The sequence below is a fragment of the Nomascus leucogenys genome, chromosome 2 (genome assembly GCF_006542625.1).
Source record: "Nomascus leucogenys isolate Asia chromosome 2, Asia_NLE_v1, whole genome shotgun sequence".
In the NCBI taxonomy this organism is placed as follows: Eukaryota; Metazoa; Chordata; class Mammalia; order Primates; family Hylobatidae; genus Nomascus; species Nomascus leucogenys.
In genome coordinates this window covers 35523025-35538041 of record NC_044382.1, presented here as the reverse complement: position 1 = coordinate 35538041, position 15017 = coordinate 35523025, and the positions used below count along the sequence as shown (strand labels likewise).

At 43.0% G+C, this 15017-nt stretch overlaps 1 protein-coding gene across 6 annotated transcripts in view; it reads left to right on the top strand.

Annotated features, from left to right (window-relative positions):
• The window catches only part of ARHGAP26 (Rho GTPase activating protein 26), a 471824-nt gene that overhangs the window by 397749 nt on the left and 59058 nt on the right, over window positions 1-15017 (top strand). Inside the window, exon 21 of one of the 6 annotated variants that reach the window (XM_030827210.1) lies at window positions 11110-12382. The exons of the other annotated variants lie outside the window; for them this stretch is intronic. Within the exon in view, the coding sequence (XP_030683070.1) occupies window positions 11110-11170 (61 nt within the window). The 3' untranslated portion in view covers window positions 11171-12382. Of the gene's footprint in view, window positions 1-11109; window positions 12383-15017 lie in introns of those variants that run through there. 6 annotated transcript variants of the gene reach the window in all.

Genomic DNA, 15017 nt, shown 5'->3' with positions numbered 1-15017 from the left:
GGCATATTTTTTTAAAAAAAGCTATTTTCCCATCCCCATGCTATTTTATGCCAAAGGGTTACACCCAAACAGGCAGCTATGATTTTACTAGAATTGTCTCTATTTGTCATCCTTTGGAATGTGGGGCTTTGAAAGAGGAAGTTTTCCTCTGTGCCTGGATCAACTTTTTGTGGAGTAGGATCTTTCCTTTTAAATTGAGGATCCTGTTTCTCACCCACCTCCAAGCAGAAAAGGTCTCTTCAGACCGGTTTGCCTGAAAAGTTGGTGACATTCCCCACCTTTGAAACAACCTGAACGCCTCATTGTTTTCAAGAGGATTCGTTTGCTCTCCTTGCTCCCCACAGTGCCCTTGGTGATTCCAGCTTACTTACTCATTCACTGTTGTTTCTTGGACATGCCAGATACCCTCCCTCTGTCACCTCAGGCTCCTGGGCTGTGGAGGCCACAGCTCTGCCCTGTAACTAGGCCACGTTCCCTTGACATTTTCAGTTTGTTAGTGGTGTGACCCATTTTCTGAGTGGCTTCATGTCCACTTTTCTCTTTCCCTAAGCAAGATCTCACTCATCAATCGGGAGCCCAGCTGGGCTTCCCTTGGTTGAGGGTAGAAATTCCTTCCTCCATTCGATTTTTATGAGATAAATGTGTTGGTTATTAGTGGTGGTTCTTCTTTTTTAAAATGTAAAAATTGCTTGAGACAGTCCTCGCACTTGGTGACCCAGCAGGATTTCTTTCCCAAGCACCAGGGACCCATCGGTGGCACTTGGATCTCTACAGCCTGTCAGCAGAGGGGGTATGGGAGGAGGTAGGGGCAGAGCGCCGTTTGAATGCCTAGCCACATCCCTGTTTTCCAGCAGAGTGGAAATCACAAATGGAAAAATGTTTTCCTTTACACATATTGTTCTGTTCTTTTCTCCTGTACAAGCTCAAATCATATAAAGGGTCTGTATTTTTTCTATAAACTTATAAATCTTGCTAAATAACCTAAAACAGTTTCCAAAAATTGCCCTGACGTACACAGTACATGCTTAAAGCTTTGGAGTTTAATTAAAGGTATGAATGACTGAATTTCATTTTGAATTTAGCTGCGCTCAAATGCCTTATGACACTGTATTTTATTTGTGTAAGTGTTAGGCATTTTAAATCTCAAATTTTTGGTAGAATATTTGGGAAGGAAATAGGCTTAAGATTTTGCATGGCTTTTTCAGCATTGTTATGCCTGTAAGGGAACTTTGAAGGAACTCTAAAGTGTTATTTTTCTTATTTAGGATTAGGTTAGAATTGTTTCTGCCTCTGTGTATTTAATCTGAGGGATCTTATTCACAGATTCAGATTCTAAATTGGGTAAATTAAAAGTACATTAGAGTTCAAGTACTGCTTTTGAAACCTTTTTTAGTCAATCTGGAAAGCAGATGCTTACTTAGCTAGGAAAGCATTCCTAGTTGGAAACAGCCTTAGAATCTTGTTTTTAACTCCTTCTCTGCATTAGGGATCTAGAAAGCCAGGCAGGATCTACTGTAGGCTTCATTTGGTCTCTATTACACTGGTCTTCTAAGGCAGACTCTTAGCTCTGTGCACTGGTTCTCAGAGTGTGGTCCTGAGACCAGCATCATTGGTGTTACCTGGGAGCCTGTTAGATCTACAGAATCTCAGGCCCCACCCCAGACCTATAGGATCAGCATATTCTGGAAGGAGGGCCCTGCGATCTATGTTTTACCAAACCCTGCAGATGATTCTGATACATGCTCAAGTCTGAGAGCCATAGTGCATAGTGATCTAGTGCGTTAAGCTCATGGACTTCCACCAGAATAAAATCAGGACTTACCTCAGTGTAAAGCTCTCGGGGCCAAGCCTGTGTCATCACCAGCACCCTCTGATTGTCTGTGCAGTGATGACAGTACTGGGGCTTAACTGAGCTCTGCCCATGGCCTTTGGGATCAGTCGCAGCTTATACAGCTGAGGAGGGATGGGTTTGCTTTTCACAGGAACCTATTAGCTCACCAGTGCTGCACTTTCCATCTCCCCCCAAAAGCCCAGTCAGCTGTTTTGCAAATGCGTGCCTGTTGGTTACAAATCAAGACAGGGTGGATGTATCAATTAATCAATCCAGTAGATGTTTTTATTGTTTATCTATTGTGTGTGTAACATGAAAAGATCAAGATGCTGGTATTGACAGAAAAATAGCTCTCAGGCTATGTGATACTGAAGGTGATGGATGAGCATCAACGTGGACAGATTAGAGATGTCTAAATCAGCATTTCCCAGACTGGTACAGGAAGGGAAGGGGGCAAGAGCTGCTTTGGACTAAGTTCAACAGATTCTTTCTTTTTTTTTTTTTTTTTCTCGAGATAATGTCTCACTCTGTCATCCAGGCTGGAGGTCAGTGGTGTGATCTCAGCCCACTGCAACCTCCACATCCTGGGTTCATGCAATTCTCCCACTTCAGCCTCCCAAGTAGCTGGGACTACAGGTGCACACCGCCTCATCCAGCTAATTTTTATATGTTTTGGCAGAGACAGGGTTTCACCATGTTGGCCTGGCTGGTCTTGAACTCCTGACCTCAAGTGATCCGCCTGCCTCAGCCTCCCAAAGTGCTGGGACTACAGGCGTCAGCCACCATGCCTGGCCAGTTCAACAAATTATTGACTAGAGAACTTCTGAGCCTTTAATATGTCCATCTTGAAGGGGCATCTGTTAATGCTGCATTTCCTAAATACATAGACTGTAGTACATGATTTCTACAGCACTTCTCTTAAGCCTCTTGAAACAGCATTCCATGGTTTGGGAAATGCTATTCTAAATCAACATTCTACTTTTGAGGGGGGATAATGTATTTCTCATAATGGATGGCATTATTATGGTAGAGATCCTTCCAGAGAACAGAGATTTTGTTTATATATAAGTGTATGGCCACAGATAGCTTTCCGAAGACTGAAATGGGTTATAGGGTTATATCATGTGAAAAGCATTGGTAAGCTTTAGAATCTGGGGCAGGGGAAAGCCTGTGTGGCCTGATTGTGGATCTACCAGGGTCAAGCCTCAGCTCTGCCATTTCCTAACTGTGTAAACTTGGGAAAGTTATTTGCTATCTCTGAGATAAACCTCTTCCGTGAAATGGTAATAATAATAATAACACCTACTTTCAAGGTTATAAGATAATGCCTTTCTGACACTTAGTAAATGGCCTCGTTCAGAGTATCAATCAATAAAACCAATCAATAAAAATTGGTTTCTACTATTATTTTTATTCCTTCTTATTATTTGCTCTCAGACTGCCCCCCGCCCCCCCACCAATAAACAAACCCCTAGTATTGATTTCTTTCCATGGTGGCAGCAGATGGACACTCAATGTTTACTTTTGTTTATTTGTTTGATCCTGATGTAACATAAAACAACCCAGATTAAAAACATTGATATAATTTTAAAAATGAATTAAAATACCCCAAATTAAATTAACTATAAATAATAAAATACACTGAAATCAATAGAAGTGCTCCTCTTCCAAGACAGTCATCGAACTGTTCACACAAAGAGCGTTGGTCAAAGCCCCCTACCCTATTGTTCCTCCACTGGGTGGAGCCAACTGGAAACTACGCTAATTAGACTAGAAACTAATTGCAATCTCAACTCTCCACTGGGGAAGAATTTAGCCTCAGGAATTCTCTCCAGCCTAGGACTCTGTGTTGATTTGACTGTCATTATGGCAAAAAGGAAAAGAGCTTCTGAAAAAAAAAAATTATCTGGAAATGTAGCATCTTAGTCATTCACTGCATTTGCACTATCAAATTCTCTTCTAGTATCTCTCACCTTCCTTCACAAGGAAGCAGTGGAGTTCTCACTAAGACATTGCTTTAATGTTCCTTCTAATATTCTTTATGAAGTAAAGGCAGCTGGTGATGGGGCTATTCCCTGGCCGTTGTCAAAAATACTCAGAAAAGGGATAAAATAGCTGCATTACAGACTACCCTATTACCTCTTGTTGCCCTATACAGGAGGAGCCTTGTCTTCAGGGAAAACCAAGATGTTATTGTCCACAAACAAATAAAGGCAAAGGTGTTCATTCAAGGATGATGTATTAGGATCCTAAGAAGAAACTTTGGTGCATTCGAAATAACATAACTCAAGGAGGGTTTATTAACAAAAGAGTTAGGGCCGAGGAATCACAAGAGATAACACAGTAAGCCAGGGCTGGCAGCTGCTGCCCAGTCACCACCCTTAGCTGAGAGGACATGAGAGGAAAGTGGTACAGAAACCCAGAAGGATATACGAGTTGGTGCCTTGACAGGAGCAGTGACCTTTGGTCAAGGGACACAGCCAGACCTTTCAGAAATGGAATAAATGGCTTGGCCCTCTCCTTCCCCCTGCTAGTCTAAAGAGCTGCCCATTGGTGAACCCAACAGGAAGCCAGAGGTTGCAAAAGCCCTGTTGAAGAAATCCGTGCTGGTTAGATCCCAGAGAAGAGATCAGGGTAAAGATTGTGTCTGGAGAGGCAAATTAATGATGTCCAAAGAGTGGAAACAACAGGAATAGCTATCAATAAAGTATGGCCTGAGTAAATGGTAGAGTTGAGTACTATCCAGTACAACAGAGGAATTAGGTAGTTCTGTATGTGCTGGTCTAGAGCTACCTTCAAAGGCACCTTAAGGGGGAAAAAGAGGTGCAGGAGAGTGTGCAGCTGTGACTCTTAGTCCAGATGGCACATTAGCACCACTTGGGGAGCCTAAAATAAAAAATACCAACACCTAGGCCCCTTCCCTGGACCCTCAGAGTTAACTGATCTGCTGTAGGGTCTGAGTGGTGGTATGTTTCTGAAGCTTCCCAAGTGATTTTGATATGCAGCTAGATTTGAAAACCATCAGTGTACGTTATATGATACTATTTTATATAAGAATCCAGGGATATAGACACAAGATATATAGACACACATGGGTGGGTGTAATACCTGTAATATTTCTGGGAAGATACAGGGGAATGAATCTGTGTGGTTTTCCCTGAAGGAGGCAGATGGGATGCTGATCTGTGGCAGAAGGAACACTGAATTTTCATTATAACACTACCCTCTTGTAGTCTGGGAATTTTTTTTTTTTTTTACATGTGCGTGCATTGATTGTTTAGCTTCAAAAACTCAGAAATACATTTGCTTAGTTTTGAAATGACCATTCATTCATTCTCTTAAAGCTTTGGAACATGTCTTTGTGAGAAAAGATTTTTCTTTTTCTTTTTTATTTTTTTTGAGACAGAGTCTCGCTCTGTCGCCCAGGCTGGAGTGCAGTGGCTCAATCTCAGCTCACTGCAAGGTCTGCCTCCTGGGTTCACGCCATTCACCTGCCTCAGCCTCCTGAATAGCTGGGACTACAGGCACCTGCCACCACGCCTTGCTAATTTTTTCTATTTTTAGTAGAGATGGAGTTTCACTGTGTTAGCCAGGATGGGCTCAATCTCCTGACCTCGTGATCCACCTGCCTCAGCCTCCCAAAGTGCTGGGATTACAGGCGTGAGCCACCACGCCTGGCCAAGATTTTTCTTTTTAACCTTAAATTTTTTTGTATTACCTCAATAGCTAGGAATCTAAATGAGATGCTATTTGACAGAAGAGTAAGGCCTTTACCAAGAAGTTGTTGCAGGGTCTCACTCTGTTTCCCAGGCTGTGTTCAGTGGTGCAATCACAGCTTACTGCAGCCTCAGCCTCCTAGGCTCAGGCGATCCTCCCACCTCAGCTCCTGAGTAGCTGGATAGTCCCAGGCACGTGCCGCCATACCCAGCTAATTTTTTATTTTTTGTAGAGATGGGGTCTTGCTATGCTGCCCAGGCTAGTCCTCTGGATGCAAGAGAGCCTCTCACCTCAGCATCCCAAAGTGCTGGGATTACAGGTGTGAGTCATTGTGCCTGGCCCGGTATGTTTTAAGTGAAAACGAAATTCAGGCCATTGATCATTGAATCATTCCGTCAGTGGCCAAATGGCTCCCTCTCTCCAGGCTGGCCTCACCCAGGGCTCCGTGTCAGTGTAGTAAGTGGTAACTCTTGGCACAGCAGAGGAAATCATATATGGAGTTAACTGAGCTCTCGCTCAGAAAGCTGAGTAGAACCAGTTGGACCCCTGCCTCTGGGCTATTTCAGATATCTTTTTTTTTTTTTTTGAGATAGAGTCTCTCACCCTGTTGCTCAGGCTGGAGTGCAGTGGCGCGATCTCAACTCACTGCAACCTCCACCTCCTAGTTTCAAGCGATTCTCATGCCTCAGCCTCATGAGTAGCTGGGATTACAGGTTCGTGGCACCACACCTGGATAATTTTTGTATTTTTTAGCAGAGACAGAGTTTTACCGTGTTGGCCAGGCTGGTATCAAACTCCTGACCTCAGGTAATCCACCCGTCTTGGCCTCCCAAAGTGCAGGGATTACAGGCATGAGCCACTGCACCCAGCCTCAGATTTCCTGTTAAAATTAGAGAGCCCTAACTTAAGAAACCAGAAAGTCAATTTTAACGTTGAGCAGCTACTCATGAACTCCTTCTCCAACCCCCAACCAACATTGTGAAATGTAAGTAGTTCAGTTATGTTGAGCTATATATAGTTCTTTCACCTGATCTTCATCTGTCATTCTCCATCTGCTATCTACCCAATTTCCTTTGAAAACTCCATTTTAAAGCAGAATATATAATGGAAAAACCTTAACTCCTGACCTTTATGGAGATATACTAGAGTTACTCAATAATAATTAGCAGTTGCCCTGGTAACCTCAGACTTACTGCTTAAATCACCCATATTTGTCACCATCCCCTGCCTGCAGGACAATAAGATCACCTGCTTTGTGCTAATGAAAATGGGGACATTTTAGTAATTTTATAATCCTTTTCAGCTTCTATTGTAAGCGTGGAAGTGATATTGTTTGTGATTATGCTCACTAAAAAGAGGCTTTTTGTTTTGTTTTTTAGTTGCCAAAGCAGTGAGATAGAAATCATTCTGGGTTTTGAGCAAATTGGAAAGCCCTGTTCAGTCTATTTTGTGTACCACTGTATTGAAAACCTTCAGAAACTTAAGTAGGTGAAACTTGCAGACTAGAATTTAAGGATGATGGCCCTGAGATAGGAAAGGAGAATGAAATTGGCAAGTCTGTCATCATATCAGACGTCACAGACAAAGATGAGTAAAGCCCACTAATTCCAGCACTTTGACTTGCGCAATGCTGCTGGAAGGTTAGTAAATCCAAAGCTGAAGCACAAGAGAGATTTCTTCAAATGAATGTGTTGGCTTCTGCTCTGCCTCAGGGGAAGCCTGCAACCCCTCTGTAGCATCCATATACTGTGCCTTACAGCATAGACCTCATGGTAGAAGCTCCATATAACTCTCTGCTTCTTCTGGAGGAGAAACAGACACCCTACTCCCAAACACACACACACACACACACACACACACACACACACACACACACACGCAATCCCCTTTCCCATTTTTCCCTTGATCCTTTGCATGGAAGTAGAATTAGAGGAAATATGTCCTTAGTCATCCCATGACAGCATTTACAATGTTTAGTTGTCACAGTGAAAATAAACTGGCAAGAAATCAGAAATCAAGAAGTGGAGTCATGGGAATCCTGGACATGCCAATCCAATAGAGACAAGATCTACATGTTAGTGATGGCCATGGCCAAGGTAATCATCCCAGACAGCAGTCAGACTCTACACTATCCCAAGAGAAGACTATAAACATTTCATATGAGGAAATGAACACCCACCAATTGCCCTTACTGCCCGTTTTCCCCTTCAGCCTCAATGGAACGCAAACTTACTTTCATCTAATGTTTCCCTTTGGAGTGTGGCACCACCTGTTGAATATTTGCTACTGTAGCCTAGCTGCACTCTGGAGCACTCACTAATATCAGCATCCAGAATCGGCCAGCTCTGACAGACAGTCCGTTCCCAGTCAGTGAGCAAACAGGTATTGAACACTTACTGTTTAAGACACTATTCCAGGGTACAGTGGCCCACCCCTGTAATCTCAGCACTTCAGGAAGATCACTTGAGCCCAGGAGTTTAAGACCAGCCTGGACAACATGACATACCATCTCTATAAAAAAAAAAAAAAAAAGTTAGCTGAGTGTGGTGGTGTGCACCTGTGGTCCCATCTACTTGGGAGGCTGAGGGGAGGATTGTTTGAGTTCAAAAGGTCAAGGCTGCCATGAGCTGTGATTGCACCGCTGCACTCCAGCCTAGGTGACACAGACCCCATCTTAAAAAGAAAAAGAGAAAGAGAGACATTACTCCAGGCACTATGAAAAAGACTAAAATATACTCTCCTTGCTGCTGCTCAGATGAGGGAGATCAGATCTACATATGTGGGGGAGCATTGCTGCCAATGCAAGATACATTTTAAGTAGTAAGTGAGCACTTGGGTCATTTACTCAAAAATATTTATGTTTGAATGAAGTATCTTTGCAATTGTAGGCAGGGTTTCCGATAATTTCCCTAGTTCGTTGTCTAGATCTGCTTTGAAGTGTATAATTTCCTTATCTGCCTTGGCCTTGTTGCTGTGAGTTGGGTAGAAGGAGTTCTAGGTTTGTATTTTTTTTTTTTAAGATGGAGTCTTGCTCTGTTGCCCAGGCTGGAAGTGCAATGGCCCGATCTTGGCTCACTGCAACCTCTGCCTCCTGGGTTCAAGCGATTCTTCCGCCTCAGCCTCCCAAGTAGCTGGGATTACAGGGATGCACCACCACACCCAGCTAATTTTTGTATTTTTAGTAGAGACGGGGTTTCGCCATGTTGGCCAGGCTGGTCTCGAACTCCTGACCTCAGGTGATCCATCCACCTTGGCCTCCCAAAGTGCTGGGATTACAGGCATGAGCCACCACGCCTGGCCCTAGTTCTAGTTTTATGATCCAACTTTTTTCTCTTGTTCTCCAGGAGGCTTCCTACCTCTCAGACTCTACCAAGCTATGTCCCCAATTTTTTTTTTCCCACTGAGAACTCTGTGGCTCTAATGTTTTAGATTTCAAGAAAACTTAAAGTGTGGACTGTAAGAATGACATAGAAAGGAAAAAATATCACAAAGAATGAAAAGCTGCAATTTGATCATTTGCATGTGTTGCATTTTTGAAGTCCTCCCCACCCCATTGCAACAAGATACTTTATCCTTAGGTTGTATTTGTTCTTTTTTTTTCTCCCAAACAACTAGCAGTTTACTAATATTTGTAGTGGCAAAAATTTGTAACAATTTCTTATATAATGCACTATATCAAATATCCAATTAAAATAAAATTTAATTCATATCTTGAAGGATTATTTTCTTACCTTATATGGAAAAGGAAAGTTTTGAGAATGAGTAGTTCTTTAAACCCTGGATCAATGTAACCAGGAAAAAATAAGTGAAGAGAGACTATGCCTTGCCATGGGTCAGGGGAAGTTTTACTATCAAATTTTCATGCAATACCCAAATCTCTGTATAGGTATGAGGGCTCTCTTTTCTGTTTCTTTGTCTATAAGGAAATTCTAAATTAAATTTCCTCTTCCTTACAAGCCAGTTATTAAGTTATTAAGTTCTGCCTTTAATTTCAGCTTGAATCAATTAGGTTAGATGCCCACAAGCAAGTGCCTGGTTCATCATTTCAAAGAATGAGACTCTTTTTGCTGTATTTTTCTTTGCATCCGTGGCTGATTTTTCTACTCTTCTACTAGCAGCTCTTCTTCCACCTCTAGGAGTTCATTCTTTTCACTCGTATGCCAACTCCAGTGGCATTACAAAGGGAGGGTTAATAAAACCTGTGTTGAGTTGATATTTTGACTATAGCTAGCTCTGAATTGGAGCATAGAGAGCGCTATTAGCTATAACCTGAGTGTTCCTGTTGAAACTTAGGTTATGGCTTTCTGCCTTAGTCATCATTTTTGGTTCACTTTGTGTAAGCAGGTTCCCAGTGTAACCCACTGGCCTTGGCACACCTCAGGAAGAATTAGGTCTCTATGTGCAAAAATGTTCAACAGAAACCTGAGACCCTCATCTAGAATCTGAATATATAATCAGTGTGTTGGGTCCCAAAACAGAAGAGCAATGTGATTTCCTGTAAAACCCTATTTATATGCTACCACACCCCCATACTTCGCTTTACTTCAGATTCATATAGAAATCCAAGAATTTGTAGTAAGAGAAAGAAAACACCATCTCTGCTCAGCTGAGCTGGCCCATGTGCTGAACTAGGAAGATGGTTCCTTTCCTCTGGAGAGGATATGATCTTTTCAAGGTTGTTTTTTACACATCACCATGGGGCTGGCCTGGCTGCACGCTGAAGCTGTGAAACCTGAGTGTGTATCTTTACAAAGCTGGGGTCGAATCAGGGCCCCTAGGGGCCCTGCACTGGTTTTGCTGAGTGGAACATACAGGTTGGGGTTTTTGGAGGCTGGATGGGGAAGAGGGAGGAGAGATGAGGGTGTTGTCAGTGAGGGAGGAACTTTGGGGAACAGAAATAGCTAAAAGGAAGTTTAATGGAGTTTCTTGTACACGGTGCATGATGTGAATCCTCGTCCATGTCACCTCACAAGGGCTTCGGTACGAACCACTCCCTCATTCTTCAGTCTTCCACAGTATTAAGAGCTTGGGTTCTGGGGGCAGATTTACCGAGAGTTCGCATCCCAGCTTTATCAGTTGTTTTACAATGAACACTTCCTTTTTAAAATTTATTTTAGATTCAGGAAGTACATGTGCAGGTTTGTTACATGGGTATGTTGTGTGATGTTATGAGGACTGGGCTTCTAATGTACCCGTCACCCAATAATGAACATTGTACCCAATGGGTAATTCTTCAGTCGTCACCCCACCGACCCTCACCACTTTTGGAATCCGCAGTGTCTGTCGTTTCTGTCTTTATGTCCATGATGTGTATTATTTAGTCCCTGCTTATAAGTGAAAACATGTAGTGTTTGATTTTCTATTTCTGAGTACAACGAACAGTTCCTTGCCCTCTATAAGCCTCATCTGTTAAATGGAAACAATAATAGTGTCTGCCTCCTAGGGTTGTTAGGATGAAATGAAATAGTTCATGTAGAGCACTTCGCATGGCTTCTGGCTCATAATCAGGGCTCAGTAGAAGTTACCTGCTGTAATTATGGTCATCGTTGCTCTTTTAACAGGCACTGGGGATTTGGAATGTGTTTGGAGGGTTGTACTGAGGTGCAGAGTCCTGCTTCGTGACGGGCACAAGGTCAGAAGGGAGGCTGCTCTCTGGGTTCCAGTCATATCTCAGTTAAAGAATAACACACACCCTTCCCCTAACTCATCTAGAACAACCCCATGTACATAGCTGGCAGTGAATGCAAAAGCTCTCTGAGTAGCCGGAAGAGCCCACAATTTCATCAGCTCTCTAGACCTGTTGGACACCCTCAGATCAGGGTGACTGAGGGAGTGTGGGCAGGAAGCCCAGGCCAGGAATCCAGGAGAGGCTGCTTAGGGCTTTGGGGTCCAGGCAGAGCAGGAACTATAAGGAGGTGGAGCCACTTGGAGGAAGGCGAGGACTAGAATGGAGTGGAGTGGCTCTTTTGGCTCCGCATGACCACCATTTAGCTACTTGGTGCGTTGGCCTGTCTACATCCAATTGCTGCTTCTCAGTGCTCCCCTCTGGCTTATTCTTTCCCACCATTCTGTGCCTGGGCTTTACTCTCCCTCACAGCTTCTGCTTCCTTATAGCTTTGGATTGCCATGACCCCCGACGGCCCCAGTGCTTTCATAGCCTCATTCCCCTTAGAATTTCACCTGCTGCTTTGCTAAATTCTCTGCCACCCAGCCCTGAGGGAAAGCATCTATGGACTGGAGACCTTGAGGCAGGGGATTCTACAGTTTAATCATCTGTAGCCACAGGGAACTGAGTTACACAACCTTTCAGCAGGAAGTGAAGGTAGAGCACGTTCCAAGACTGCCAAGTCCAGGACATAGCTTTTGCAGACATTTACAGCAAACTTGGTTCCTTGGCTTTCCGCCATCCAGTATTTTGGAAGTAACACTCATACCACAAAAGGTAGTTACATTCACAGAATAGAAAGTTAATAATTGCTGATGAGGCAAAGTACAGAAGAACTTTTTCTGAAGTCATAAAAACTGTAATAATACAAAGGTCTGGATAAAGAACTAGCTACCCGTCAAACCCAGCAGCAGCTTCTTTGGTCACAACTGTATAACAGCACAAGACAGTATTGATTTTTATAATTTTCTCGCCTCAAGTAAATTGCATTTGATATATTCTGTCTTTGAAGGTAGAAAAATGTGTGCCGTGTTTTAGAAAGGTTTCCATTGGTTGACCTGGCCCGGTGGCCCATGCTTGTAATCCCAGCATGTTGGGAGGCCAAGGTGGGTGGATCACTTGAGATCAAGAGTTTGAGACCAGCCTGGCCAGCGTTGTGAAACTTCATCTCTACTAAAAAAAAAAAAAAAAAACAAAAATTAGCTGGGCCTGGTGGCATGCGCCTGTAATCCCAGCTATTCGGGAGGCTGAGGCATGAGAATCGCTTGAACCCGGGGGCGAAGAGATTACAGTGAGCTGAGAGCACACCACTGCACTCCAGCCTGCATGACAGAGCGAGACTCCGTCTCAAAAAAAAAAAAGCCATTGTTTGTAATAAGAATAGGGGTGCTCAAATGATTACATTTCATTTGTTTGTAGAGTTGTTCATCAATGATATACATTGTGTACCACAATTCCTTAGGACCTAGAGATGGTAATAGTATGGGGGCAAGCGCATGACTAAGCCAGGCCAACCATAATATTTTCATGGATTTTTTTGTTTTATTTTAACTGGAGCTGGGTTAAGAATCTATCTTGCCTACCAGAATATCCAGCAGCCGTGTTCCCCATCACATGGAGAAAGTCCAGCTGCAGCCATTCCAATGTGCAAAGAGAAACTGACAAGAGATAGTGGAAGCATTTTTTGAGCTTTTTTAACTCTCTCTGCCATTCAACAGATTTTTCTGAATGTCTTCAATATGTAAACACATTAAAGATGAGTTAGAGGGGATCGTGCCCTTCATGATGAGAAATAACAGAAACATAAAGTACCTGTATTGAATGGTCTGGGTGCTACAGGATAAGGTGCTGCTGGAATTCCTAGGCAGGAGAGATGACTTTGAACTGGGATGATCAAGGAAGGCTTTGTGATCAAATTGGCACTTGAGCATGCATCTTGAGGATAGGTTGGATTTAGACAGGGAACAGTGGGAAAAGGCTCAGAGGCAAGATCATACAGGGCACATGTGGGGAGCTGCTCATAGTTAACTTTGAACATATGCTTCTCATCTGTAATATTACAATTGTTTTGTTTTCTTGTGTCAATATGCTTTTTACCTCTTTAGACACTAAAGCTGGGGAAGCCTAGTAATGTTGTCTTCCCATTCCAGAATTCCATGCTAGCTGGATCCCGATGGAACATCTTCTGTCAATTTATTTCATGTAATTGACTTGCCTGAGACGTTCCCTATTTTCATCACAGTTTTGCTTCATAGTCAAATAGACCTCACCATCTGGAACTCTTTTTTTTTTGCTCAAATTTTCTTCCACAAAGGGCCTGTTTTGGTTTCTAAGTGTCACACAAGATCCTATGACATTCTGCATCATCCTCTTTGCTTTGAGTTTTATAATGTTAAAAAGCCAACAAAATAGGTTCAAAAATAAGCTGTATTCCTCTTCTGCGTTGCAACTCGAGACTAAGCACATCAGACAAATTCTGACACCTTCAGCTTTTAGCAAAGGCTGTTTGGTTGCCTTGGAGTTAGGCTATATCTCTAGGAGATTAGTTCTAGGCTCTGAGAGGGTAAAGCAACTCAGAAACAATCAGGATAGACCAGATTCGTGGTGGGATTAATACGGAGAGGATATAGATAGTGATCGCGTAGACTTACAGAAAATTCCTGCTTATTTTGACTCCTTACACAGAGTTGTTTTGTTTAGCCTTCACTTACTATGCTAAACCTGCTAAAGTACATGTGGTATTTATTTTCATTTGGATGGGTAGCATCCCTTCCCCTTCTCAAACTGTAAGTGAACTGTGGAAACTGCATCCCGTACATTCAGTGGTGATAGTCTGACACATTGTCACAGAGCACCATGCACTACTAAAGTGACTGTTGGGGCCTTTGCTTTTGCAATGTTTACATTTCTCTCAATCCAGGGCCTCTCTGGGCTCTAACAGGAGCTATTCCTGTCTTCCTCACATGTTTCTGGAAACTGAACACTGGTATAAATTTTCCTAATGTGACATCTTTTACATGTACAGACAGTTCTATTCAAGACCCTGTATGTCAGCTTGAGCAGATTTACCAATCAGTGTTCTTGGTTGCAAGTAACAGAAAACCTAGCCCAAGTAAGTTAGGCTAAAATGGAACTTACTGGTTTTCCAGTGTGCAGGAACATTTGTATTCAGGCATGGCTGGGTCCAGGGCACAGGTGTTGCCATCAGAACCCAGCTCTTGCCAGCTTTCAGCTCAGCTTTCCTCTTTGCTGACTTTCCTTAGATAAGCTTTTTCCTTTTGATTGCAGAGTGGTTACCAGCAGTTGGACTTACCTTCTTAAAAAGCCCAAGCCCAGCAGAAAAGAAAGAGAGAGGCTCTTTTTCTCAGCAGTTTGAAATACAGGCTGAGCCTAATTTCTGTTGGTCCACATTGAGTCCCATCCCCATCCCTTAACCAATCTTTGTGGCCAGGGGTATAAGTGAGGCTCTGCAGGCCTGGGCCTGAATTGCCTGTTCACCCTTGACTGGGTGGGAGGGGAGAACAACACCCAAGGCACACGGACTCTGCGGGTGGAGAAGGGGTGGTCCTCAGAGAAGAGACAGCCACAGATGTCACTACACTGGACCTTTCTTATGTGGACTTCGTGAAGGATTTGGTGACTTTACACTCCAGGATTCAAATTTGTACTGCTTTCTTTCCCCTTAATAGTGTCTTATATGTTCTCTGAAAATATCCCCTTTTTTCAGTCCAAATGCTTCTTGCATAATTTATTTTATTCCTAGTTGACTGACTGCCTCCTTTAAGAATAACGTATTTTATAGTT